This window comes from Terrapene carolina, unplaced genomic scaffold (assembly GCF_002925995.2).
Source record: "Terrapene carolina triunguis isolate 2854851 unplaced genomic scaffold, T_m_triunguis-2.0 Scaffold231, whole genome shotgun sequence".
Lineage (NCBI taxonomy): Eukaryota > Metazoa > Chordata > Testudines > Emydidae > Terrapene > Terrapene triunguis.
The window spans coordinates 2,051,427-2,079,160 of NW_020664582.1; the positions used below are offsets into that span (position 1 = coordinate 2,051,427).

The 27,734-nt window shown below is 49.3% G+C and overlaps 2 protein-coding genes across 2 annotated transcripts in view; both read right to left on the reverse strand.

Moving 5' to 3' along the window:
- Positions 1 to 2,962: 2,962 nt before the first annotated feature.
- PRKRIP1 (PRKR interacting protein 1) lies at positions 2,963 to 12,728 on the reverse strand. The gene is made up of 6 exons (XM_024207666.2): positions 12,584 to 12,728; positions 11,274 to 11,352; positions 8,436 to 8,536; positions 7,511 to 7,596; positions 6,005 to 6,072; positions 2,963 to 3,702 (listed from the first exon to the last, which is right to left on the reverse strand). Exons 1-6 carry the CDS (start codon positions 12,701 to 12,703, stop codon positions 3,590 to 3,592), a joined length of 567 nt encoding a protein of 188 aa, XP_024063434.1. The 5' UTR covers positions 12,704 to 12,728; the 3' UTR covers positions 2,963 to 3,589.
- Positions 12,729 to 19,797: 7,069 nt separating this feature from the next.
- The window catches only part of SH2B2 (SH2B adaptor protein 2), a 47,751-nt gene continuing 39,814 nt past the window's right edge, over positions 19,798 to 27,734 (reverse strand). Inside the window, exons 9-10 of the mRNA XM_029912523.1 lie at positions 24,134 to 24,305; positions 19,798 to 21,369 (exon numbers count right to left, since the gene is read on the reverse strand). Coding sequence (XP_029768383.1) covers positions 21,056 to 21,369; positions 24,134 to 24,305 — 486 coding nt within the window. The 3' untranslated portion in view covers positions 19,798 to 21,055. The remainder of the gene's footprint in view (positions 21,370 to 24,133; positions 24,306 to 27,734) is intronic.

Here is a 27,734-nt window from a genome sequence, read left to right on the forward strand (position 1 = left end):
TGCAGGGAAGAGGCTGTATTAGTTCTTTACTTAAAAAGGAGATGCAGGAAAATGCAGATTCCATACCAGAAGTTACCAGGACAAAGTAGCACAATGGGGCAGCTTGACCCCCAAAGTCATCCCCATCTTCCAGCAGTCAGTTGTCTGGGGGGGGGGAAGAGAGAGAGGAAAAAAAAAAACACACACAGCAAAAGCCCATTAAAGGGACAGCAGCAATCCAAATAACTCCTAGCCCTACAATAATATAAATATGTATTTAATTTACTTTTCACCATTTAGGTTGTTCAATTTTTGCATTCATTCAAGGTGAGATGCTGAAAGTTGCTTAGTTTTACCATTGTAGGCTTTATTTTGCCAATCCTCATTTGGGACTGCATTGGACTAGAAATCCAGAGACCTGGGTTTCTGCTACTGATTTTTCATGGGACCCAGAACAAGCCACTTCCCCTGCTGTACTTCAGTTTTTATATGAGGATAATGATACTAATTTTTTTTTTTTATAAGATCACCACAGCAGACTGTGCTCTTAGTCTTCAGGGGGCAAACATACTGCATAGATATTTACTGTACAATGTCTGTGGTCTGGAAGAGACACCCTTGAAACATATCCCTAAAGTAGCTTATACAGTTCTTTGCAGGATTTCTTGCAACATACACCAAACATGGCCTGAACTGGCGCACACATTCAGCCCTCCCAGAGACTGCCAGCAAGGGAGACAGCAGGACACATTTCACCTTCAGTGGTGCAACATCAGTCCTTTGATGAGTTTCACATACAAGCTTAATGTTCTTGGAAGGAGATGTGTGTGTGTGTACACAATTCACTATAGGTCGTTAGGGAGTCATAAGGCGACAGAACCAGGCAGCATAGCTTGAATGCAGTTGGACCCTAATGTAGTGGGATAGACAAGTCCATCTTCACCATTCAGACAAGAGTCCTCAGGTGACACACATGCCTTTCATTAATGAAAAACCCCATTCATTTCATTCAGCCCAGCAACCTGACAGCTCAGAAGAGAAGCAATGCCTCAGGGTACAGTTTATTCATGAGACTCAAGCTCCTCCCCTCCCTTTCCCCACATACAGGCTGGGAAACAATCTATGTTTTACCTGTCACCTACAAATCATCCTAGTGTGGAAAGTCTGCCCACCCTCCTGCCTGCCTGGAGCAAGCAGAGGGCACAGCCCTCCTAACTCATGTCTGTACCAAGATCCCTGGGGAAACGCCACTGATCACAGCGTGTTGTTAACATGTAGCATACCTCCTTCCAGCACACTAAACTCCTCAACAACTACGTGGGTGAAAGCAATCACTACGCTCTCGCATGAGCTCACAGGAAAAGGGAAGAAGATAAACACACCCTGTCACCTATGGGTGAAAAATCTTTCAGTCCTCATCCACAAAGGAAATCCGCACAATACCTTCAAAGGACGAGCCTGGGAATTTAAATAACTTTGCTAGACACTAAAAATCATGGACAGAATAGGGACACTGGAATTGTGGCTCACTACAACAGCCACTCTGCCCCACTCCCAGCTGCCTTTCTTTTCCCCTTCTCCCACTTCCTTCCTTTCTCCTGCATGACGGGTGTTGACAGGCCACTTCACCTTGAAATATACATTAACCACTCATGCTAAACAATCTGTTCCACCTTGTATTTAGCTGGGACATGGAGTACATTTCCCAGACCTGAAGAAGAGCTCGGTGTAAGCTCAAAAGCTTGTCTCTTACCAACAGAAGTTGGCCCAATAAAAGATATTACCTCACCCACCTTGTCTCACTGATCATGGAATCATTCAGTCTCTTCAATCCTACTCCCCGCATTGGGAGTGGGCTAGACACAGCATACAAAGCAAAAAAGGGCATTACAGCACCACCTTCTGCAGCGATGAGCTCCCAAGAGAGCACAATGCAGCTTTCCACCACTGAAGGAGAAATTACCTTGCCACAGGCCATTAAGGGAAGGGATCTAGCCCTCAAGAACTGGAAAAAACTCAGTGGAAGCGACAAAGTCTGTTTCCCTGTTATGCAGATAACTTTACAGAGAAACAGCATTAACTTGCTCAAACACCACAACTGGTTTCAGGCAGCAACATCAGATGCAGTGGGCTGATGTAATAGTCTCCCTTTCTTTTAAGGTTATTTTACATAACTTAGCATCAGCAAAGGCTTGAGAGGAAAAAAAATAGCTTTTGGACTAAAAGCATTCAAAAAATGACCAGCACTTCCAAGTTAAAAAGAAACAAAAGTTGTTTTCTTCAATTCAAGCCGCAGGCAATGAACACAATAATGGGTTTGGGGGTTAGTTTTCAGCACAGATGGAAGGTGCTAGATTGACAGCTCCTGAGACCTAAAGTCCTCGCTCCACAAAACGGGCACAGTTCAAGCAGTGGCAGGGCAAGGTGCCCTGCTAGTGTGCGTCAACCCTGAGGCTGCACGGTGATGGGGCTTTTTGCAGAGACCGCCCCTAAGACAGTCTTTAAGAGAAGGATGCGTGTCCCCGGACCGCAAAACATTTAACACAGCAACACAAGGTTCAAAGCATGACAGAAAGAGAGGCTGCTAGCCCTTACGAGATGACTGGCTCTGTGGTGTTTACAGACCTACTTTCTTTTGGAAAAATTAGAAGAAAAAGTTCCTCCTATCAGAAAATTAAAGGCACAGTATACACAGCAGGTCTCTACAGTCTCAAACCTGTTATCTCCATGTTAAGCGTCAGTATCACTACTGATCTCTTCATCCCTTAATCCAAACATGGCTGGGATGGCACAGCATTGCCATATAGTGTTAAGTATTTCTCCTTTACTGTAATTCTAGATTTCCTGGAATTTCACACGCTTCTCCCGCCCCCCATGAAACAAAGTATCATGTTCTTTAACAACTCCTCAGTCTAGCTTTAAAATCAGCAAGCAAGAGGTTCTTGTTTTAGTTAAATCACATTCAAATAAGAGCAGACAGGAAATCAGACATTCCCTTTTTATTAATAGAAAAATTTTAAAGAAAGTAATAGGGCACATCTGAGCAATAAAAAAAGGGTTTCTCTGTTTAAATACCTATCACACCCGTCTAGCAACAGAAACCGACTTATTCGGGTTAGAGACGGGCCCAATACAAAACCCCAAATTGAAAACACTCACAGTGTGGGGAAGTCTGGGCCCAGACCAATCTTTACTTCAGGCTAAATTCTGCCCTCAGAGTCATACATCCCATTCCTATTGAGTTCAATGAATGTTGTGTACACAGCCTTCAGGGTAGAATCTGCCCTAAATGTTGATGGATATGTTTTAGATCTCAGCCAGAAAACACTTTGGGCCATGCTAGAAAGAACTCTAGGGTAACGCAGGCTTGTGGCTGTCTCGTTAGAGCAACCTTATAGCAGACTGCACAGCAGTTATACAAGCAGTTATGAAAATATTCTTATTTGGCAGCCTTCTACCAAAAGCCTTTGGGACTCAGATGTGAAGGTCACACCTCCACTGTCAAGCAGGTACAACATATGCTAATGGGTTCTGCCCAGCTGAGATGAAAGCTTCTGTGTTCTTGAACATAAAGTAATGAACGTTGTTTCCAGCTGCCACTGCATTATCATCATCTTCCCATCACAAAGCTGGGCTCTTCTGCATCCTCCTCCTTCTCTTCCTCCTCCTTGGTATCCTCATCTTCTTCCTCACTGGTCTGTTGCTCTTGAGACTGGTCAGACTCTAATGGGGTAAAGAGAACGTGTTGATTACCTGTAACGAGGCGTGCACGCCAATGTATTAAACAGCAGGTTAACCTCAGAAATTAGAAGAGAAAAAGCTTATTAGGTTACCCACCTTGTCCAGTCCTAAAGGGTCACTGCAAGATTGCTCTCTACCATGTATTTACCAACATTTTGTCCAGTTACATTTTAAAGGCCCCATGTGACAGGCTTCCAAGTGAAATGATGGGCACACCAGAAAAATCACACCTTCAGGAATACTCCCTCACTTCATCTTCTTAATTGTATCCCATTGCTCCTAGTTATTACTAGCACTCCTTGTACCACTAGGTAATGCCCGTTCAAGATCACAGCTATTTTATAGCTAGGCTGGGATCTGCAACAGATTGACAGGTTTGAACTTGCTTAGGAGTATGCCGAGCTCTTTGGGGTATGTGTTGCAAACCAGGTTCATGAAAAGTGTCCTAAGTTTCAATCTGTTGGAGAAGGACCAGACCTGGGACCATTTATCAGAACCCCAATGATGACCTTTGGTTGGATAAAATGGGACCCTTGATCCAAAATCCCTCCTCCAGCTTCTACACCTGAATTTGGTTTGGGACACAACAGTACTCATCCCAAGCGCCAACCCTTGCACACAGCATTTATTTTTTAGTAGTTTGATGCCACCAACTGGTGAAGCTGTGTAATGTCGCTTGATATTAGGCACCACACTTTATTGAAAAAAGCGAAGGCGACAGGAATTGGATTCACAGTCCTGGAGACTGAAGTCCTATTTATTCAGAGAACAAGCTTCCCTACCCAATCCAACCAATAAACTTCCACCTTGCTTTGGAAGGGCTCTCTCTAGAAGACAGAGGGGAGTGCGATCTCTGTTGAGACTTCCAAGACATTTGCCAGTTACAGCCAACTGTGATGCCAGTTCAAACCAACAACCTAGTTGTGAAAGACTCCACATCACATCACAAGTCCCTGATGCAGCAATTCCATCCTCACCAGTACATAATTTTAGTTAAATATGACACTAGTCAAAATAAAGACTCTGCAATTTACGTTCCCCTCAAGATCAAGCTCCACAACAAACTAACGAACTGATAACAAGGGACCAAATCCACCTGTAGTGTCACTTCAGTGGAATTACGCCAAGGATTGACCCTCTGATTTAATAGGTCACAGGCTGGCAAATGTCAGGTTCAAATAGATGCGTGTTTTACAAGCAGAAATAGTCACACATCTAGCAAAACAATCAGCATTGCTACAGCCCTCAAAGACTTCCTGTGGAATCATAATTCAAAGCCACAAAGTGCAGTTATTTCTAAGAAAAGTGAGTTATAGTGCTCTCACTACAGCAAGTGTTTGATTCTCAAATCAGTGATCTTGATTGTACTAAAATACCTGATTTTCCAGATTTAAACAGAACAGCTATAGAATTGTGGAGGTTTCTTTCTACATGTGGAACACGGATGGTACTGGAATAGATCACTCTTTTACATGCAGTACCCTAAGTCAGTTTCTGGCTGGCCACAGAGTATGTAGTTTTTTCCTCAGTGTGGTTCTAATTTTTCTGCCCTGTCCTCAGTGCGCAAGACTATTTTTATGTCATCTGATTCCTTTTTTAAAAATGCCTTTTGTAAAATGCTCTAATTCTGCAAGTTCTCAGTTTGACTGAGCCAAAATATTTGCAACAGCATCACCTTAGGAAAACACCAACATTAGCTGCAGTTCAGGAGCAAACGGACCCAGTTTGTAGGTCAGCGATATTCGGAATGAAGGGTAACATTTTCAGAAGCACCTAAGGATATGTCTACATTGCAGCAGAGAGGTTGCTTCCCAGCCCGGACAGACACGCTAATTCTGCTCAAGCTAGCACGCTAAAAATAGCAGCGTGGACACTGCAGCATGGGCAGTGGCACGGGCTAGCCACCCGAGTACACACCCGCTCAACCCTCTTGGTCCGTACTCTGGTGGTGAGTCTGCGCTGCTATCTCCACACTGCTACTGTGAGTGCAGAGCTGGAGCAGAGCTAGCGCGTCTGTCTGCCCCTGCTGCTGCAGACATACCCCACGTGATTTACCAGCCTAGCTCTCATCCTAAGTGAATTCCAATGGGGCCTTTGAAAGTTAGACTGAAATTTCAAGTTTAACAGACTGGCTTGTCCTCAATCACACAGGCACAAACTGCAGGCTCAGCAGAGAGAGAGAGAGAGAGAGAGGGGGGGGGAGGGAGGGGGAAAATCAGCTATTGCCCTTGTATTGGAAAGCAGAACTGAGCCCTGAAAAAGGGGGAAATTTGATTCCACTGACCTTCTTGCTGCTTCTTTTGCTCAAGTTTACTTTTCTTAGCCAGCAGTTTCTTCTCTTTTAACTTCTGTCTGTAAAACAAGAAAAAACACTTGTAACAGTGAACATTCCAGCATGTCAATTTTTTTGTACATTTTAATGTGTTAGACAATATGTTGCTGTCAGGTTTGAAACTTGGACCTTAAAAGCCAAGTTCAGGTCAAATCTGGCCTCACGTTTCCGTTTAGTGAGAGTGAAGTTTGACAAAACAAGACCAACAGAAATGTCCCCAAGTTGTTTTTATTCCAACTGAAAACTTTCTATTTTAGCCATTTCCCTGGGGGACTTGCAACCCAAGTGCTAGTACAGGAGAACCTGAAAATGGAACAGACACGAAACAAAAATGAATGTGACTCATCTATTTTCATTATCCAAGGTAAAAAGCCCCAAAAGCAAACAGAATGGCGAAGTCAGTTTGTTAAAGCTGAACATTAAAAAAAAAAAAAAGGCATTATCAATAACAATTTTTATATACAAGTTTTTAACTTGAAACCATCTCTCTAACGATACTGACCTATTACAAACATCTCCCCAGCAGCGTGCTTCAGCTCTAACTTAAAGGCAGCACCTCTAGGCGTAGGAGGGAATTTCAGTCTCCAGGGCTCATTCTCTCCTTGGCCCTTATGTCAAGAATGCTAACAAGGGACCAGTAACAGTCAAGGGTGACAAGGCTGTTTGTGATGTGGATATTTGTGCACAGATACATTAACTGAGACGAGCAACTAATTTCACAGACCTTTCAACAGCTGGTAGCACCTTTCAGTCACTAGAACCCTGAACACTGGCCTCCAGTGGTGGTGAATGGAAGCTGCAGGGGCTCAACACCTGAAAATTCAGTCCTCTAGGTGTTTTAAAAAGACACTGTACTAAACAAAGATTGCAGACGTCGCATGCCTCCATCATTCTGATACAATTCCCGAAGTACGCTTGTTAACAGGAATTTATCCGTGTCAATCCCATATATGCTGATGGATGGCAGTCACTTATGTGGTTTTAAACATTTCACATTAATCAGTGGTTCCATATATTTGGTATATTTTCAGAGCTGAATTCGTTACTGGTATAAGAGAGCACACACAGTACTGGTGACTTAAATAGTCAACTTAAGTAGCGAATCTGATCTGCAGTCTTTTTGAGCGTCCACGTAAAACAATGAGCTGAATAAATCAATGCTGATTTATACAGAACACTGATCTACAAAGTCATCAGCTTTTGTTCTGCAGCCTCATATCCCTGCAAATTCCCAAGATGCACAGTCACTTTCTGAACTTAAAGTTCTTGGCTCCAAGTGCTACAGGCTCTCACTTAAGAAACTTTTAATGGCGACACTTTTGAAACTGGTCTCTGTAGCCAGACATCTGAGCTGAAAGATCTGGATAGTGGAAGACAGCATTTAGCCAAAGTACGTAGGCAGGACATAAAGCATTTAGAGTTTCTATGTTCAGTCCCCCGGGAACAATTTGCTCTCACCGCTTCCTTCTGCGTTTCGCTGTCTGCTCCTCTGCAATTATCTTATTCTTCTCCAGTTTCTTCTGGTATTCCTCATCCAGTTTTTGCTGTAATTGATCATATGACATTTTGGTTACAATCTAAACAAAATGTGATTATATAAATTATATCTCGATGTTGGGAGAAGTCTCTTAGCAGACACACTGGGAAGATTTGCCAGCAGGTTTGGTGTGGGTGCCTGTTTATATTAAAATGTGTGTATTGATAAGAAAAATGTTCTATGTAAAATTTAACAGCCAAGTTCCAAAATCCTTAACTGAGAGGGGAGGGGGAAAGAGTGAGGTCCCAATCAACATCAATTGCAGCAAGAACCTGAGGATTTGGCCCTAGAAAATTATATAGCAAAAGAGGGAATAACATGGAAGACATCAGCAGCAACATACGAATCAAGTAACTGAAAGATGTGCTGAGGGACAAAGATCCATGGGAGAGCAGTGCTGATGTATCCCTGGTCCAGGACTTGAGAGCAAGTCCAGGAGAGTGCAATTTTTGATTCCTCACTTTATAGAAGTACTTGTTTTGATGCTGTCTTTGTAAGCTGAGGGCTGTTAATCAAGGAAGCATAACCAATGCTGCTCACTTTTTTGGCTGGGAAGAATCTACTCATGTTTCTATTGATTTTTAAAGCATTTTTAAGTTGTATTTGGGAACGGGGGCATAAGCACTCTGGCTTAGTCCACCTCCAGCAGGGTCACCCACTACAGAGAGGGAATGGCACAGTCTGATGCAAAGAGCCAGATGTGTTAATGCTGGTTTTCCAGGGCACATATCCCATATTAGGAAAAACCGCCAGCTTGAAGTTCGTCTGATTTCAGACACTCTTAGAAAAACAGTGCAATGAACATTGAGTAATCGGACAATTGACTGCAATAAGGGGCCCGTTTACCTTCTCAGCCATGGCATCCATGAAATCCTGCCTCTGGTACTCTCGCCGACGAAGATGTCGGTACACATGGAATTCCCCACTGCCGGCTCCAGCGCTAGAACCTGCCAATGGCACAGGGATCATGAGATAGTCTGCTACTCTTAGGACTGTCTGTGACGTTTCACTCCATATTCTTTATGAAAATATGCTTGTATGAATATGACATAACTGGTGTACTTTATGCAAGATGGGTCTTGCAAGAGATCATTGGAAAGGTTATAATTTACTGAATGCGATTATCCAATTTGTACGCCTGTATCATTTCTGAAGTTAGGAATAGTGACTATGTATTTGTATTTCAACTATGCTACTTCGGGTGACGCCCACGGCTAACACTTCAGGTACAACCAATTTGAAAAGCTAGACAGGGCGGATGATCCATCAGCGAGGACAATGGACTGTGAAAAGGCCTGGCCTTCCTGCAGACATACAGCCACTGACTCATGGATGCTGTGATACTACAGAGTCAGGTGGTCTTGTCACCCGATACTAAACATTACCTTGGACTTCTTGTAACTTTCCACTGGGGGGGAGGGTGTGTGTGTGTCAAATTTTGGTAACAAAGGATTCTCGCCTTATGTAAATCCTATTTAAGGGTGGGGAGAAAGGCAAACATGGCTCCTCCTCTCCATGGCCTGTCTGCCCAAGAAGAAAGATTGCTAAAGCTACCTGAAGGGAAGGCGGGGGGGGGGTCCAGATTGAGACAGGGGTCCATTCTGAAAGGGAATATAACTGGAAATCTGAACCATAGAAGCTTTGCAACCTGCCTAAAATAACATTTAGGGTGAGAATTTACATTTTGTAACCTATTTCTTAAGTTTATTGAGCTTAGCTTGCGTACTTTGGTTTATTTGTTCAGTAATCTGCTTTGTTCGGTCTGTTATCTCTTATATTCACTTAAAATTCACCTTTTGTAGTTAATAAACTTATTTCTTGTTTATAATATAATCCAATTTATGTAATTTCTAACGGGGGGGGGGGAGTTGTGCATATCTCCCTCCACATTGAGGGAGGGGGCGAATTTCATAAAACCTTTGGGTTTGTGCCCCTTAAAGGGAGTGGGCACCAGAGTGTTGGGGCGATCCCCTAAGGCTGAATCTTTCCAGAGCGGATCTGTCTCTCTGTGCAGCTGGGTGTGTCCCTGCCTGTGCGCTTGACTGGAAGAGGCTTGTGAGCCTAGCCCAGTAAGGCCAGGTAAAGGGGACCCAGGCTGGCAGAATGGGCTGACTCAGTGGCACCCCAGCACATCAGGTGACACCCCAAAGGGCCCAAACCTGTCACACTGTATACATAGCACCTCCTAAGGGAAGGTCAGAGTAAGATTTACCTAAACTCTGCCCCTTTAAGCACTGACGTCTGCTGAGGAGATCAAAGGGAACGGCCCAGGGTGCGGAAGCAGAGTCTGGTGTGCTCTGAAAGGACTCAGCAGCCCTGGGGCATGTGTCTGGAGACTGAGTTTAACAAAACTCCAGTTTTAAAAATGTCCCTGGTCTAAGACACTCCCAAACGGATGCCTATGGGATTAGGGTGACCAGACAGCAAGCATGAAAAATTGGGACAGGGGTGGGGGTTAATAGGCACCTATATAAGACAAAGCTCCAAATATCAGGACTGTCCCTATAAAATCGGGACATCTGGTCACCCTATATGGGATACAACTGCCTGAGGGATTGTAGGAAGTAAAGACCATCACAAGTTGGTAACAGCATATTTTTATCATCGATTTTTATCCAGCCCAGGTCAACAGGGTTTGAAAGTCAGAGTGAGTTATGAGACCCCAGTGGCTCAGTCCAGCTTCTGTTGGTCAGCAGCCCACATCACAAAACCATCATCACCGTCAGTTCATTGACTAGACCTCTTGCCATCAGTCTCAGCTGAGTCTCCAGGAACTGAATGGGCCATGGAGACTCAACTCATCCCCCACCCTGGTTCAAGTAACGGTAGGTTGACTGGGCAATATGGTACATCTTGTCCTGCTATGCACACACAGACCAGTCCCTCCCACCCCCCCACCCACCCCCCTTTCCACATGCATCACTAGGTCTTATACAAAGTCAGGAAGGGAGAGCAAATATAGTGGAAATGAAACCTTTGTAGTCTATTCACCACACATCCTTTTAAGGCAATAATGGTATTATAAATATAATTGGCTTCCCCCTGCCCTTTTGTAAAGTGATCCTTGGAGTTCCCTCTTTCTGGTGTCAACCTGCACTCAGACTCTCACTGGGGCTTCACCTGCAGGATCTGTCCCTTCCCTTTGATAGCTAAACCACCTCTTTAAGGCCCCAATTCAGCAAAGTACTTAACAGAGACATGGTCCCAAACCAGAGGATGGTCTTTAAGGCTCAAGTCTAAGGGTCAAGAGATCCAGGTTGATCCTGGCTCAGATGTTCATTATGTGCCTCAGTTTCCCACCTTCTGAGAGATGGGGATAATACACTCACAGAAGGGGCTGTGAAGTCTGAATTAGCATCTGCAAAGCACTTTGAGATCCTAGAGGAGGACAGAGTTACTACTTACTATCAATACAGCAGCACCTTGCCTCTACCCACATAGTCAGAAGTGCAGACGACCGTTTTGGGGAGGCTTAGGTGCTGTTCACATTACACTCTGAAAATAAACAGCCACAACGTAGACTAATAAAAGGACAACTTGGAAAAATGCTACCAAAAGCCCATTCCTGGCTGCTTTTCTTAACAAAGGTGGACAGAAGAGCTCTCTCCCCCGTCTTTATTGCACATTCATCTAGGATTAGGCCATTTGATCTATAGTTATCTGAAGAATAGCAAGTGCCCTTACCCATAACATCTCTCACAAATTCCGGGGGAGGGCGTGGTGCCCATTCATTTAGTTTTTCAGGAATTGGAACAGTCTTATCCTACAACAAGAAACAAGCCAACCATCAATATCTCCTCTGGGCAGAGAGTGAAGGTTTAATGCATTATCGAAAGTTGATATACGCACAGTGGTGGAATCTCTCCATGTCAGCACAGATCTTAGTGGAAGTAGAACTGTGCTAGCTCCTTTCCCCCAGCAGAAAAATTGGGGATCAGTGGCCCCAGGGGACAGGAGTCAGGGTACACCCCCAGAATGGGAACTGGAGGTCAGTGCCAGCCACCCCTCCCCACACATATTGAATTTGGGATTTCCTCCTGGGATACAGAATGGAGGGTTACAGTGTCTACCCAACACAGGGGATGGGGGAAACCAATATGGGGGAAACCAATCCCCCCAAGGGGGAGGAATCAGGATGCCCCAAGCACAGAGGTATGGGGGATCAGTCTGCCAGGGAGGAGGGATCAAAGTGCCCCCAGCGAAGGGGTATAGGGGAACAGTCGGGGAGGGGGCGCATGGGGGGGTTGGTTCAGGCCCCCAGCATAAGGAGGGAGGTCAGTCCCGCAGGGGACCCAGTCCCAGAGAGGTCAGTCTGGGCCCCCAAAAACAGGGAGCAAGTTCAGTTTGGGGAAAAGGGTTGGGGTGCCCCTGGGCAGCAAGGGGGGATCAGTTCCCAGAGGGGGGATCAGGGTGCCCCAGGACAGAGATGGTGGGGACAGTACCAAGTGGAACCAGTCCTGGGAGAGAGGGGTGTGGTCCAAGCCCCCAGCAGAGGGAGGAGGATCAGTGAGGGAAGGGGAATTTGGTTCAGCTGGTGGGGGTTGTGATGCCTCAGGGCAGGAAGGGGGATCAGTCCCGGGGGGGGAGAGGTTGACGTGCCCCTGGGTAGAAGTGGGGAACAGCCGGGCGGGGGCCGGTCCCGGGGGCTCGGCGCGGCGGGTCAGTCCGCGGGTCGGGGCTCGGGGAGGCCGGGGGATCAGTCGGGGGCTCGGCGCGGCGGGTCAGTCCCGGGGACGGGCGGTCCCGGGGGCCGGGGGGTGGATCGGGAACCGGTCCCGGGGTCTCGGCGCGGCGGGTCAGTCCCGGGGGCGGGCGGTCCCGGGGGGTGGATCGGGAACCGGTCCCGGGGGCTCGGCGCGGCGGGTCAGTCCGCGGGTCGGGGCTCGGGGAGGCCGGGCGATCAGTCGGGGTCTCGGCGCGGCGGGTCAGTCCCGGGGGCGGGCGGTGCCGGGGGGTGGATCGGGAGCCGGTCCCGGGGGCTCGGCGCTGCTCACCGGGTTCTTCATGAGCCGCTCCAGCCGCAGCCGCTGCTCCTCGGCCGCGCTCCGGGGGATGACCAGCGGCTGCGGCTCTTTGCGGGGCCGGGGCGGCCGCGGGGCCGAGGGCGCCGCCATCTCCGGCCTCTGCCGGCAGCGCCTGGGCCCGCCCGGCCCCTACTGATGACGTCCTGGCGGCGACGGGCCGCTGCTCATTAGCATACATGAATATTCACCAGGCCAGGCGGCTTACTAAGTAGTTCTATGCATATTAATGAGAACGTCAATATTCATAGCCAGGCGCTGATCAAGGAGCGTGTCTGCGCCAGACCTTGTTATTGTAGGGTCGCCTGGAAGCTCTGGCTCCTCCTTCAAGCAGCATCCCTTGCTAGCACCCGGGCTGGTTTGTTAGTGTAGGGCCACTTGCGCAACCACTTTGTTATTGTCAGGTTGCTGGTTAGGACTGAGCCTGACAGCCTGGTTTGTTAGTGCAGGGGCTGGAGGTGCCCAGGGCCCCAGAGCAGGGGGATCACAGCGGATCCAGCCCCACCCTTCCTGGCTGCTTCTGCCCCTGGGGGCAGGCTGGACATGCCCCAGTGGCCGGCTGGACATGCCCCAGTGGCCGGCCCCTGAGGTTAGTCACGCCACGGGGCCATTCCACCTCTGTGCCCTGCTCCCCTGGCACACCAGGCCATGGTGAAGGTGAGCCAAGCCCCGGCTGACGGGTGTTTCAGGGAGGCTGCAGGCCTGCTCCCAAAACGTGGGGTAGTCCTCGCACAATCCGTGTAGGGCCTGGGCTCCACCTAAACACTAGGTTGACCGAGCTAACTTTCAGTGCAGTGGGGTGGATTTACTGCAGCCACAGCAAAACCCCTTCCATGGCTGTAGTGTTTACACTCCAGTGCTACAGCACTGTAGCACTGACAGTGTAGAAACAACCCCTACGCAATACCCAGGCAGGAACACACCTAATACCAGCGCTGATCCATTCTCATAGACCCAGCACCAGCCGTGTTAGAGCAGGGCATCCAGGGACATTCATGCCACTCACACACCCCTTTAAGCCATGCCTGTACCCCCAACAGTTCAGCTGGCTCAGAGCCAGTCTAGCCAAGGTGGTAACAACAACACAATTGTTTAACTGCTGGGGCCCTGTGTAGAGCATAGTTCTCACCCTTGCTATCCCTAATACAACCTCCTCTGTATTGGCAAGGGCAGAAAATGTCAGTAGACACAGCTGAAGAAAGTAAAGAAATACACACATCATGTAAAGTACATGAAGATCTACAGCTGCAAAATGCTTAGCATTATTATTAGAGCTCTAGGGTGTTTTTTCTCTTTGCTGAGGTATTACAAAGCACTGGAGTTTTAATAATGATGATCACCAGTCATACAGCACCCTTCACATCCAAAGCACCTTCCAGATATTATCTCGTTAACCCTCTACACGGTAAGTAGAATTACACCGCTCTAAGGCACAGAACGTTTATGTGACTTGCCCAACCCTACAACAGGATATGGGGCAGAGCTGGGATTACAAATCAGTTGTTCCCAAGTCCCGGTCCTGTGTTCTAGCCACTAGATCGACCTTCTCCCTCTCTTGCTTTCAAAGCTGGGTTTGTTTGGTTGTTTTATTGTAGCCCAAACAGAGCAACCTTCTACTCTCCTCAAGCAGCAATGCTGAGCTGAGGTTTGTCCCCAGAGCCCTGCAAGACATGCCAGAGAGAGGTGGCCTCAGTTTGCATAGTAGGTCACATTCTGGCTATATTTTGTGGCTGCTTGCGATTGTGCACACCCGCTTTTCAGAGGCGCCAGGCTGGAATTCAGTGCGTTTTGCACCAGCATGCCTGCCCGTGCCAAATTTCTACCTCGGTGACAATGTAAGCGAGACCGTACTTCCTAGCACCTCCCTGTGTTGCTGCTTGCACCATCTGTTCCTGTCACTTCAGTAATTAACTAGCGCTCCACGCGACACCTCACAGGCTTTTGTGCACAGACAGTGATAGATGACAGTGGCTTGAGGGGAGCTGCTTCCAACAACATAGGCAATCTATATGGGAAAGAAGGCATTGAGGTAGCTCCCAGTCCCTGCCTGTGAGCCTGCACCATGCACATCCCCTTTCACAGCCTTTGAAGGCACAAGGCTTGTACCAAGAGGGAGATTGTAAACCTGAGCGACATTTAGCCATTGCAACAGCTGGAAATCAAGAACCGGGAGTCAATGCAGAGCCCGGCTGGGACACAAGCTTCATATGCAAGCCAAATTTCTTGTCAGCCAGCTGTGTGCTACAGAAATGGCATGACATTCACTCAGGCTGTGTGCATGCCAAAATTAGCTACTAAAGGTCAGGTGCAGTGGAAGAGGGGAATATGCCTTTTTATATTTTACACCAAGATTGGCAGAAGCTGGATCCAGATCTCAGATGGCCTAAAAGTGCAAGGGATGTGCAGGGGGAGAGCTTTGGGTCAGCTCTATACATTTAAGGACCGTTTACAAGATCTGGAACCCGCCCCAAAAAGACAGAGGATGTGGAGCTGGCTTTCTGGTTCAGCCCCCCCTCTATGTTTACATAAGGCTCCGTTTTAGCTCCTCTGATTCTGATCTAGAAATCACACTGGTTTATGCATCGTGTTGGTCTCACAAAACTGATTTTAAAAAGAACGGTGTGAATTTAGTGCTGGCAGAGTTCCCGAACGGCTGACAACACCAGAGCTTGAAGTCTGGACAGCCACAGTCCAGGCAGGAGCAAGATAACCTGCCCCAAGCCGACTGCCCAGCATGCTCCTCAGGCAGTCCTGTCTCCACGGCTCGTTCAGCCCTTGGGCCTTCTGCTAACACAGCCAGAAAACAGGCCAGTTAGTGCCAGTTGGGATGGTGGTTCCCGTGATGTGGACACCTGTTCAGCTTCCAGTGGACAGAAACGAGCTCATTTCCCACCAGCCATGGAATAGCCCTTGGTCCATTTCCAGTCACAAGCAGCCTGGAGATGAAAAGTGCTGTATACAGTATCATTACTAATCCACTGACACCCAGCCAGTCCCTCTGCATCACTTAATACCTACATGCTCACCGGCCCGTCCGATTGCCCTACGATGCCCTGTTTCTTCATCACTGCAGCTGCCCCCTCTACAAAGCTGTAATTCCAAGATAAACATTTCAATATTGGGAACTACTGCCTGGCTGTCAGGTCATGGTTCTGGGGGCGCTATCCCCTAATGAAGGAATGTCAACTGGGAGTGTAGAAATAGCTACAAACATGGACCTGGCTAGCTTGTTTGTGTAGATAGTCCAAACTGTGGTTTCCCACCTGTAACAAGGTACGACCACATAAAAATCACAGCCACTTCGCTGGTCATCTAAAGGAGCCCATACATGCAGTATGTGGAAAGAGCAGTGAGCACGGTGTGCCCTCAAACCACACGTCCCTAGGAAATTGCCCTGAGCCAACAGTGCAGTTGGTACTTGCTTGTTATTTTGAAGATACTCACTGGAGGCAAGACAATTGTCAGGGTTGTGCAAAAATAGCAACTATTCCTTTGTGAAATTTAAAAAATCCCCATATAATGACTCACAGTTTTGTGGTGGGGCCTTGATCAATTCCAAAATTGTGCTGACTGCAGCCTGGCAGGTTTTACATCAGAACAGGAAAACATTTGCATGTTTTAACAGGGAAAAAAACCAACCCAACCCTGCTCTTGGTCTAAACAAATGTTTGCATTTCAAAATTCAGCATTTGGAGGCACTTTCTTGAAAACGGGAGCATTCTTGAAAGAAACTGAACTTGTTATCGGTCTGACATGCTCCTGCATTTGGATGGGGAGGTGAGGCAGAAATGTCCATTTTTGACATTTGAGCTTTGCAATATCTAAGTGAATGAAATGTGAAAACCTTTGATCCTGAGGGGTCTCAGGTTCATTGTAAATCAGTCTCTGCCCTAAATCACACATGCTACAGCAGTTCCGATTCCATCCAGCCGAGGGCAGCGGGGCTCATACAAATAAGCCAGTACACTACACTACAGCTGGCTTGTCTCTTACATTGTTTCTACTCCCAGATCTCTCTGTTCCTTACAAATGGACAGACGTGTCCTTCTCTCAGCTTCCCAGGAATCCTGTAAGAGGAGGACAGAACATTATTTTCCAGCACAATCCACAATTCATTCGTCCCTGCTGCAGGAGGTTGCAGTTCACCAACACACCAGGGCACGAATAATTTTCTAATCCACAAGAGCACACAATGTAATTGGCCCTGGTGCTTGCCTTAGGGATCAAGCAGTATGAGGGTCCTAGAGCCAAGGATTCCATCCTGCTTCTCCTGAACATGTTATTGCTTTACCAGCTGTCGGGGCCTTGACTGAGGAGTTACCCAGAACTGGCCAAGGTCCTGTCCGTACGGCAACGGTGGGGTTTGTAATCAACCCAATCACCTGACCTGGTTACAAGAAACCGGGTCCAGCAGCTTGTGCCGCTGCCCTCATCAGGCCGCCTAACTGTGCTTGTGCCAGGGCATTCTGGGAAAATCCAGACAGTGCCTCAGCAGCGGAGAGAACGTCGACTCCAGAGGACATAGGACCCTGCTGAATTTACCAGTGACCCATGTGACACAGACAGCAACGGAGCAGGGGGGCTGGCTGTGGTTAGCGGCTCAGAAGAAACCTCCAAAAACAGGCTACAACTAGCAGGAAGCACCTCGGATCCATGGCACAGAAGCGTCACCGTTGGCACAGCACCGTGGACCACTTGGAAGTGCTTTGGTGCCCAACAGTGCTCCAGCCACCGCCGTTTGAGGCACTGTCCGTGCTGCATGTGAAAGAGGAAGAAGAGTCTTGTGGTTAAGGCCCTAGCTGGGGAGCCACAAGACCTGGGTTAAATTCCCAGTTCTGTTTACTCCCTTTGTGACCTTGGGCACGTCACGATCGCTCTGTGCATCAGCTTCCCCAGCTGTTAAACAGCCAACAGGTACTTCCTTCCCACCCTGTGTAGGCTGGAAGCTCTTTGGGACAAGGACCATCTCTTGCTCTATGTCTGTACAGCCCCTAGCATAATGCAGCCCATGTCTCAGTTGGGACTTCTTGGTGCTACCGTTCTACAAATCATAAACAACCTATTCACACACACAGGGCGTGTGTCCACGACTGGGCCTCCTACGCGCTCAGGGGGGCTGGAGCAATTTGTCGAGGGGGGGTGCTGAGAGCCATTGAACCAAACTAAATCGTGTATATGATGGAAACCATTTCGAGCCAGGAAGGCTACCGCACCCCTAGTTACAGCACCTATATACGAACTCTGAGAAGCGAATATGGCAGCCGGCACTCTTCTAGCAAACCCAGGGAAGCCACTATAATCACTTTCAATGCAGTGTCTTGGTTCAAGTGGTTTTATTTCAAAACTGGAACTCAATTTTCCCATTTGTTTTACAAGTTGCTTAAATAAATTTAGTTATTCTACAGAACATTACACTTTTCCCTACTTCCCCCTATTTACAAAATCAACATATTTGCTTGTAGATCATTTGCTACCCCCTTTCCCGCTTACCCCACCCCCAAGGCGGAATGGGAAAAGCAGCCAGCTGGCGAAGGTCTCCGAGGCAATGCTTTGCCTCTGTCCGGCCAGCTCGCTGAGTCTTTCTGGAGGAGGAGAATGGCAGCAACTGTTCAATATCTGGACGCGCCCCGTCAGTTCCTTGGGGGCGCAAACACAGCAGGTCTATTTCAAACTCGCTACCTGCCTTTCTCTGCAGCACAGGATGCCACCTGTTTGCATATCGCACGGGCTCCTCTGTAGGTGACCCCCCTAGGCTGGGCTGCTGCAGCATGCAAATAAAAACCCCAAACTAAATCAAACCCCTCCCGCTGTCCCTTCCAGAGCCTTTGAAAGCAGAAGTGGCTGTAAGCAGAGGGGGATGGGCAGCCGAAGCCTCCACTTCCCCCATCCTGCTTCAGGGGCACAACAATTTAAGCAGGTGGTGCAGGCTGGCCCACAAGACCCATTCTTTGCCTTTGCAAGTGGGGGGCAGGGGAGGGGAAGAGCTGGGAGAGGTGGACACAGGAAAGGGAGGGGAAGATGAGGACACATTTTGCTGGCTCAGGAAAGAAGGCACCAAAAAAATGCCAAAGGAACCCTTGAGTGGGACTCAAGGGCTAGTCTACACACACAAGTTGTGCTGCTTTAACAACACCTCCCTAGTGTGGACTCTGTTAGACTGGTAGATAGGTGCTTACACCATATAACTTGTTCCCATATGGAATAATATATAGTGTTAAAAGGCAGCTTTCATAATACCTAGCTCTTCTATGGGGCGTTTCATCAGTAGATCTCAAAGCACTTTACAAAGGAGAGGTCAGTCTCATTATGCCAATTTTATAGATGGGGAAACTGAGGCACGGAGCCAGGAAGTGACTTGCCCAAGGTCACCCAGCAGGCTAATAGAAGAACTAGGAACAGAACCCAGGTCTGCTAAGTCCCCGTCCAGTGCTCAATCCATTTTGCCATACATGTACACTAGAGGTGTACTGGTGTAACAATTTCAGTTTCAATAAAAATACGCACACCAGGCCCCAGCCCACCAACTGACATAATTATATCAGCATTAAAATGGTGTGTAGACCTGGCTTTAAGTGCTGGCTCTCTGCCCAGGGGGAGTTTCATCCAGCCATGACTACACGTTTTTTGTTTTAAATTAAAACCAAAAGCATACCAACCAAACACTTCAGTTATTTTATCTATGAACACAGCAAGAAACAGCCCTCTTTTCTCCAGCTCGCTCTTCTTAGGCAGTTAAGTTTAATGGGCAATAGTTTCAAAAGTAGCCCCTGATTTTCAGTGCCTTAATTTTGGGGCGCCCAACCAAATTTTCACTGACTTCTAACAGAGTAGAGGGGGCCTGGCCCTCCTGAAAATGAGGTTCCTTGGGCATCTCCAGCTGGGGACCCAAACACTGGAGCACCTCCGCCCAAAATGTGTGACCACTTGAAAATCTGGGCCAATGTCATATTTTAAAAGCTCTGTCTCTAGGGGATGGAACTGATTGAATTTGCCACGTTAGCCAAAAGGTGCATTTGCAATTGTGTTCCTCTTAGCAATGACAATGGAACATACAGGGGTTAGCCATGATTGGGATTCAACCAGGAACTTTCACATTGGTGTATGTGTGTGTCACAGAGAAAGAGCATGCACGTAAAAGATTGAGAGAGAGAGAGAATATGCATGAGAGACACACGTGCATATGTTACCAAGAAGCCATTGACAAACTGGGGGAAGTTCAGAGAACATAAACACAAATGATCAGGGCCTGAGGAGATGGCTTTAGAAGGAAATACTAACAGAACTCCACAGATACAGGCTGGATAAGAGGTGACGGAGGCAGGGGGATTTTATTCCACCCCTCAAGCAGCTGTAGGATTTAAAAAAACAAGAAGGAAAAGGAATTATTAGGGTGGATAAAGTGAAGAAAAGGAAAATATAGGCTGGCTATCAGGAAAAACTTTCTGACAGTCAGATGCATTAGGCTGTGGAATAATCTCCCCCCGGGTTTGGAACTCAAGTGGACAAACCCCCCTACATTTCCTGCAGTGAACAATCTTGTAATAGCAATGGAGAGGGACCAGATAGTCTGATGGGTCTTTTCCATCCCTGACTGGTGTGTGTGTGGGCACGTTCTCTGTGCTAGCAACAAAACTACCTTGGCGAGATTTGTCATGTACAAGGTCACCTCAAAACGTTACTAGCCTGCAGTGTCTTGTCTGCAGAACTCAAGGTAATTATCCCTGAAGGGAAGTAACCGTTTGAGGTGACCTTGACTATGTTCCAACACTGGCAACGTCTAGTCCTTTCCATCAAGGAAACGCCAGGAGATGCTTTCATTGTGCACAGCTAAGGGAAGAACGATATAAATCAAAGCCATGAATTCCTATTTCAGGAGAACCACTGCATGTTACTAGACCCGAGCGGGAAGTGGAAAGTCCCGATCCGACAGCAAACAATGGAGAGACAAGCAGGCGAGACTTCATAGGAGTTAAGGGAACTGACCACAAGCTGACAAGGGCAGAGAGTGGGCACTGCTGACCCTAGAACAGGTCCCTTAATGGCACTGCTGTCTTTGGCCTTCTGAGCTCAGAGCATGAGCCAGATCTAGGGAGCCGTGAATGTGTTTGGTTGGGACATCCCCAACGCGGTTGCCAGGCTGGCGAGTCGCTCATCGTTCAAACCATTCTCTGAGCTGCCAGGGGGAGACAGGACAGCCCAGGTCCATTGCTGGTGATGGATGGAGTTGGCACCAGTGAATCGGACACAGAGGTGAGGGGCACGCCAGAGAGTTGACAAGAGAGTGGGGACAGCCCAAAGCTTTGGGCCATGGCGATATGTAAACATCCACTGGGGGAGGTGTGGTCGGAGATCGGAGCCAGGCTCATCGGCAATCCTCATGAACCACAGCTGCATCGGTAGGCAAGGACACCCCACACAGAGGGCTGGCCTCCACTCTGTGACCCCTCAGTAGAAAGAATACTGGTTCTCAACTGCCCTGGTCCTGTTGCGCGAGCCGTCACTCTCGTGGTAGTCGTCCGCGCTAACGCTGGGCGACTCCAGCAGGCGCTCGGTGCTGTTGCTGCGGCTCCGGGCGCTGAGGGTCCCCTCCATTCGGTGGTACAGAGGGTGGCCGGTGGAGGAGGAAGAGGCGACAGCCCCCTCCACGGGCGACGCGGGCTGGAAAGGGCCTGGCACAAAGCTGGAGAAGTAGTGTTGGGATGGGAGGTCGCTCCTGCAGCTGGGCTGTTGGGAGGCAACAGCTGGAGCAAGGCTGGCATCTGCAAGGTGAAACACAGAAGAGTCACGTGCACGGCGAATGCCTGAGGGCGAATGTTTTACAAGCCGTTCAGTGCTGGACTGACAGCTGTGGAGAGAGGAGTTCTCCATCCCCAGGGCACATACCACACAGGGACACTTGCCCCGCACAACCCTGCCAATATGCTTTGCACTCACACAGCACCTGTCATCAGAGGGTCTCGTGTGCTTTACACAGGTGAGTGTCATTAGCCCCAAGTTACAGGTGGGGAAACTGAGGCACCCATGGGGTAGGTGGAGGGGGTCTTGCCCAAGGCCACCCAGTAAGTCAGTGACCGTCAGGACTTCAGATCTGCTGCAGATCTTCCAACTCCTAGACACTAGGTGGTGTGGTCTCCCATGCCCTCAACCAGTTGAAATATGGAGCCAGGTCCTGGGAGTGGCCATGCTGCACTGGGCATGGGAGGAAGGGCAGCGTGGTACTGGCATGGGCTGCTCTATCCACGAAGGAGCTAGCTCATCGTCCTTGCCCATCTCGCAGCGCTTTGCAGACTCTGGCTCGGCCAGGCGAGGAAGCAGGCGGGATCACCTGCAACACGGCAGGCAAGTCACCACATAAAGTCAGCGGGAGAGCTGAGAAAGACGTTAGGTCTCCCGAATCCCACTCCAGCTCCTCGCTGCAGATCCCCCAGTGGTTCCGACTCCAGTGCTCGGATGCCAGGAGCTACATCCTGTCCCTCCCAGCCTCTCACACTGACCCACGGCAGGACACCGAACGAATCTGCTCTCAGTTCATCTGGGTCTTGGCCAATCTGGGGACAGCCGCCCTCTGAGTCTGCTGCGTGAAGCCACGCAACCCTCATTGCCTGCAGCGGGTGAGCGCAGCTATGGGCCCTTCCTTGCAGGCCTCCGAGGGCAAAGGGGTGGCTCCTGCCCAGCCAGGGGTGGCTCCTTCTCCCCAAGCGCAGTGGCACAGTCCCTCCGCTCTCGTGGCAATGCCCTGGCCTGCACCATACCCAGCTGGGACAGCACTGGGCTGTGTAGGCCTCACCTCGGAAGCCCTGTGCGTCGCTAACACAGCAGGGGATTGAGAAGCTGGTGCAGCTAAAATGCCTCCAAGGGGAGCACAAAAATCTACAGGGCCAAGAGGCGAGGGCAGAAAGTGCCAGCGCTGTAACTTTGCCCCTTCTACCTCCAACTGCACAAGCGCTCAGTGGGTCTGGATGGGACGCGCGGCCTATCGCCCCCGCTCCTCAGTCGACCCCGGATGGGGACCTGGAACAAGATCAGGCCCATCAGGTTTGCATCATCTTGAGCAGATCCCCCCTCACTGCTGTAGCAGGGTGCGGGGAGGACAGCAGCTGATGCGGGGACTCCTGGCAGCATGTCCCCCCGCAGGGATTGCGGGGCATGAGGGGTGTGGGTGACAGCCCAGAGGCAAGGGGATTCTACACGGATCTGGTGGCGCCCCAGAAAACCAGGCAGGTCTTGGGGAAAACCAAGGTCCTTGGGGGACTGGGCCCCCTGCCACTTCCTATGCAGACGGAAGGAACTGGGAGACAACATTGAGCCCCATATGAAGGCTATGTAGGGGAGCACTGACCTCTGTGTCACATTACGGCCCCCATTGCTCTCTGGGATTGCTCATTTGAGGCGTGGGTTTTAAAGGCATCCACCCTACGCCAGTTTGGAAGCAGTGCAGCCCCAAAGGATCACATCCCCTCAGGACACAAGGTGCTCAGGGCTCTCGCCCGGTTCAGCCCTTCAAGATCTGATCAGACGCCCGACACAGGTAATAAATCCTTCCTACAAGGGCCCACCTAACTGCATCTCGAGTGACTTCACTCGCCCTGCCTCATCAAATATGTGCAACAGGCCATTCAGCACATCCCTTATCACCGGAGCAGAAAATACACACACCGGCCCCCAGAACGCTCTGGAGAGACACGGGGATGGATACACACACAGAGCTCTTTTAGATTTGCTACATATGGAGGCAGCACCTCTAGTGGTTAGAGCAGAACACTGGGCATCTGTAAGGCCAGGTACATGGTTGTCAGTAGGGACTGAACCTAGGACCTCTGGATGCTAAAGCCCGCACCATTACTGCCTGAGCTAAAGGAGCTGGCTCTGCTAGCCAGGACTGTAGCAGGCTCAACCTCTATATATGGCCTGGCCACCACTAGAAGGGGCACATCTATATCCAGGATGCTGGGTTTCTATTCTAATCCCTTGCTGTATGACCCTGAGCAAGTCATAATCTCACTGACCCTCAGTTTGTCTCTCTGTAAAATGGGATAATAGACACAGACCCACTTTCATACTGTGCTTGGAGATCCCTGGATGAGAGATACCAGAAATTCCACCCCAGCCCATATCAAAGGGCGCCAGCCTGTAAAGCCGGCTTGGTCCTTCTAGCCAGGGAATCTTGGATGCGGTTCCTTCTGGAGCCAGACACCACCATTCCGGAGCTGGCTGCTGGTCAGAAGAACTCAAGGGCTAAGTGAAGTGCTCCTAGCCCCACTCCCCAAGGGTCAGCAGAGGGGCAACACCTTAGAATAAGCAGCACAGCTTTGGGGAAATAGTATTGGAGGGGAAAACACGAGAGAGAGTCTTTTTCTTTTGGATGTTTGCAGGAAACTTGGTGCAAACACGTTTCTCCTGGAGACGGCCCTGACCCCAAGTCCTAGGATCGCATCCGGAGCTGAGCTCGGGCCCATCTCCAGCTCTCCTCACTCATCTCCTGTGCAGGATCACGAGGGAGGCTGTGCTCGCTGGGTTACCTACCAGAGAAGGGGCACTGCGCCACGACGTAGCTGCGGAGAGTGATGTCAGCTGAGCCGCCGGACTCCAGGGGGATGGGGTGGGTGTGGAAGTGCCGCAACATGTCGAAGATGGTCTGGAACCAGAGGTGCTGCACGTGGCACTGGCCGTTCTCGTTCAGGGACAGCCGCAGGTGCTGCAAGAGAGGAGCGCAGTGAAGCAGATGGGCCGGCCAAAGGGCAAGTCCACGACAGCCGTGGATACTGACCCAAGTGTTATTTCTGCCACAGATCATGCACGTGGCTCGGTTCCTTCATGTGCTGGGTAGAACGTTTACAGCTCCCCCAGTCCAAAGGCGACTGGTTATCTACAAACAAAATTGTTTTTTCCGCTTCGCTAGCGATTTGGCTCAAAACAGGAAGATCTCACGTTTCAGAGCATGTCGCATGAAACTGATTGGCTGCCAAGCAACAGTTGCTATGACCCATTCAGAAAGCGTCTGGTCAGGGAAGCCGGCCTGTCGGGTTACCAGCAGCATGAAACAGAAGTGTTCTTTGAGCAGAGTGGGAAATAAAAAGCAAAGCACCTTTACAAACAAAAATAATAAAAATTTGGAATAGAGGCTGCACAAAGAGAACATACAGCAGAGAGCTTCTGCTCTGTGACCTTTCATTGACACTAGCACGGCTGCAAGCAAGTTAAAGTGCAACTGAATTGCAATTGCAGTGCAAGACATTTGCTGGGAAATCAAGGGCCATTTGCCTTAGTTAAAATGTTATCACTTCACCCCTACGGGGCAGTATTCCTTATAAACACTGCACGTTTAAATGGCCTTTCTGAGTTGCAAGTCCCTCCAGTGAAGTGTGAGGTTCCTCGGCGTAGCTCCTACCAAACTCAGGGGTGTGCGTGTATGAATAAGCCCAGGAGATTTAAAAAGGACCCTATGTAGTGTGCCCCCTGGTGGAGAGGTGACAAGGCTTGGCTGCAATAAAGAACAGGATTTTCTATTGGGGCTGCTGGATACTTCTCTCTGGCTCGCCTAGCTGCCAGACCACCTAACACAGCCTGTGCTGCCCAATGTCACCGTACAGGGTCTCCCCTCAGTCCTGGCCTGGGCAGCCATGAAAGGAACTGCTGACTATCCCCCACACCGCTCCCTTCCAAGTGTCTTGGCTCTGGTGAAAGATGCCAGATTAATAATGGTGCGAAACGAAGCCCAACGTTCATCCTCAGCAATAGTGATGTGAGCTTCCTGGCTGGGCTCTCTGCCGATGGGTCTCAACCCAGAGCCTGGGAGGGCAGCTCAGGGGTGACGCGGCCGTTCTGTGGTAGGCCCATGCAGTGCTCTGCGGTCGGCCCACCAGCACGAATTGCAAGGAGCGCTTTTTGTGATGCAGACGCTCGTTCACACATAACTAGCCTGAGCCTGCAACCCTGACTTCTGAACAGGCACGGCTGCATTGGAACCAGTCACCTAGAAGCCAAGAGCTCCACAGCCTGTTGAGCCATCTCAGTCCCCCAGGCCGGCACCCGTTAGGTAGAACAGAACCACACACCAGAGCACACCTTAGAAAGGGGATGTCTGGCTCTTTCTTAGCAGTCTGGACAGCTGCCTTACATCCCCTTCTATCCGAGCTAGGAGAGAGACATGGACATCCCTGGATCTCACTGGAGCACCCAGGAGCTAATGCTTCCTCGGAAGCCAATGACAAACTCTCTCTGGTGTCAGTGGGAGCAGCCTGGAAAAGTCAGACACAAGCTGCAAATCCTCAAATTATCTGGCAGACAAGGGTGCATCCTACTCCCAAAATTATGTTCTCGGCTGCATCCTTCCTCCTCACCTTCCCAGCACAAGGAGTCCCATTAGCGACAATGGGACAGATGACCGTACGAGCCACTGTAACGCAAGCAGGATTTGGCACACAGACTAAAACTGTATCCAGCAGCCTCTCTGTTGTACTGTAAGTCAGGAAGCTGGTTCAGCCATCTCCTATTAAAAGATCTGTTCCCCGGGCTCAGAAGTCCATTATCGTGACTGTTTATCAGGCTGGCACTGAAGGTTTGAATTTGACGGGGCTCTGGATTCTTCTCCCCTTATGGTAATATCTTTAAAACCAGGCCTGTTTTTCAAGCTTCAGAAGTTGCATCAATGTATTTTGGGAATGGAGTGGTGGGGCAGGCAGGGGATGTATTTGGAATATGCAAAGAGAAACAGAGGCCCTTAATCTAGGGTGTGAGCTGAGCAGTCTTGAGGGAGGAGCCCCCAGAGGAGTCAGGCCTGGAGCTCAGCTTTGTTATGCTGCACTTGATTTCTTTGTTAATAAAGCCAAGCCACAGGAAAGGGGCTAGTTAGCAAGTCGACATGCCGGGTGACTGTTGATTTAGATCAGGTTAGGCATGGAACCGGCACCCAAATCCGAATTCAGCAACAGGACACACGGCATGTACAGATTTGGAGCAAACAATTATGTTCTAAAAATAAAACAAAAAATATGTATGCAACAAGAGCTTCCTCTCTTGGGGCCTGAGCGGTGCTGAGCCCCCACAATGTTCCCTGAAACCAGGTGGAGTAGAGAGCGCTCAGCATCACTCAGAATCAGGCCTGACATGACTTGCCAAGGCTAACACTTGCCAGGGGGACATCCCCTTCGGCCCTGCAGAGTTGAGAGTGCTCAGAGCTCCTTCAACCCTAACCCATTTCAGGAATGTCTCTCTTTCCCTGTCACCGCTTAGCAGGGTGGCTGCTGGACCAAGCACACCCTTGCCATGTCTAATAAGAGAGAGGATTTGCACTCAACTCTGCCACTGAAACCTGACAGGTTTCTACTTCACTGAACCCCCTCAGACGTCACCCACAGCACCATTCAGGCGAGGGCATTTCGCTTTCATGCATCAGGCCAGGAAACTGTGCAGCCAGCACCAAAGGACTAATAGATCTCTCCATGGGAGATTAACTAGCGGCATCACCAAGGGGAGAACTGATGCCCTTTCGCTAGAACGTGGACACTTGCGAGAGTTATTGCTACCGAGCCACTCAGGCTGTCCCAGCATTTAGGGCCATCGATACCAAGCAGAAACAGAAGAATAAAAGGGAGGCTTTTAATCCAGTGATCTCAAAGCACCTTAGAAAGGGAGCCGCCCAGTTTTGCAGAGGAGCTGGGAATGGAGCTTGAGTAACCTGCCCATGGTCTCTCAGTGAGTCAGTGGCGGAGTAGGGAATAGGCTGCAGATCTCCAGAGTTGTCCCCTGAGCTAAGGACTAGGTCCAAGTTGTTCTGCAGGGATCTCTTCTCCCACTGGACAATTAAGCAGGGTCAGCCTTTCACAGGATTGCAGGCTAGCGGCATCATCTCGCTGCTGACCCACAGCTATGCTGCATGGTATCATGGAGTTAGGCCAGTCACGTTTCGGAGGGACGGACTGCAATGGGTGCTGACAGAGTCACATAGTCCGTGCTTAATCCAGGGCATGTGAGTCATACACCGCATAAAAAAGGGTCTGCGTTAGATGCACACAAACAACCAGCCAGCAAGAACAAACGGGCTTTATATTAAAACAACAACAACAACAACAACAACAAAAAGCAGGCCTTGCTCTGATCTTCCTATTGTGCCGTTCCTGGCAGG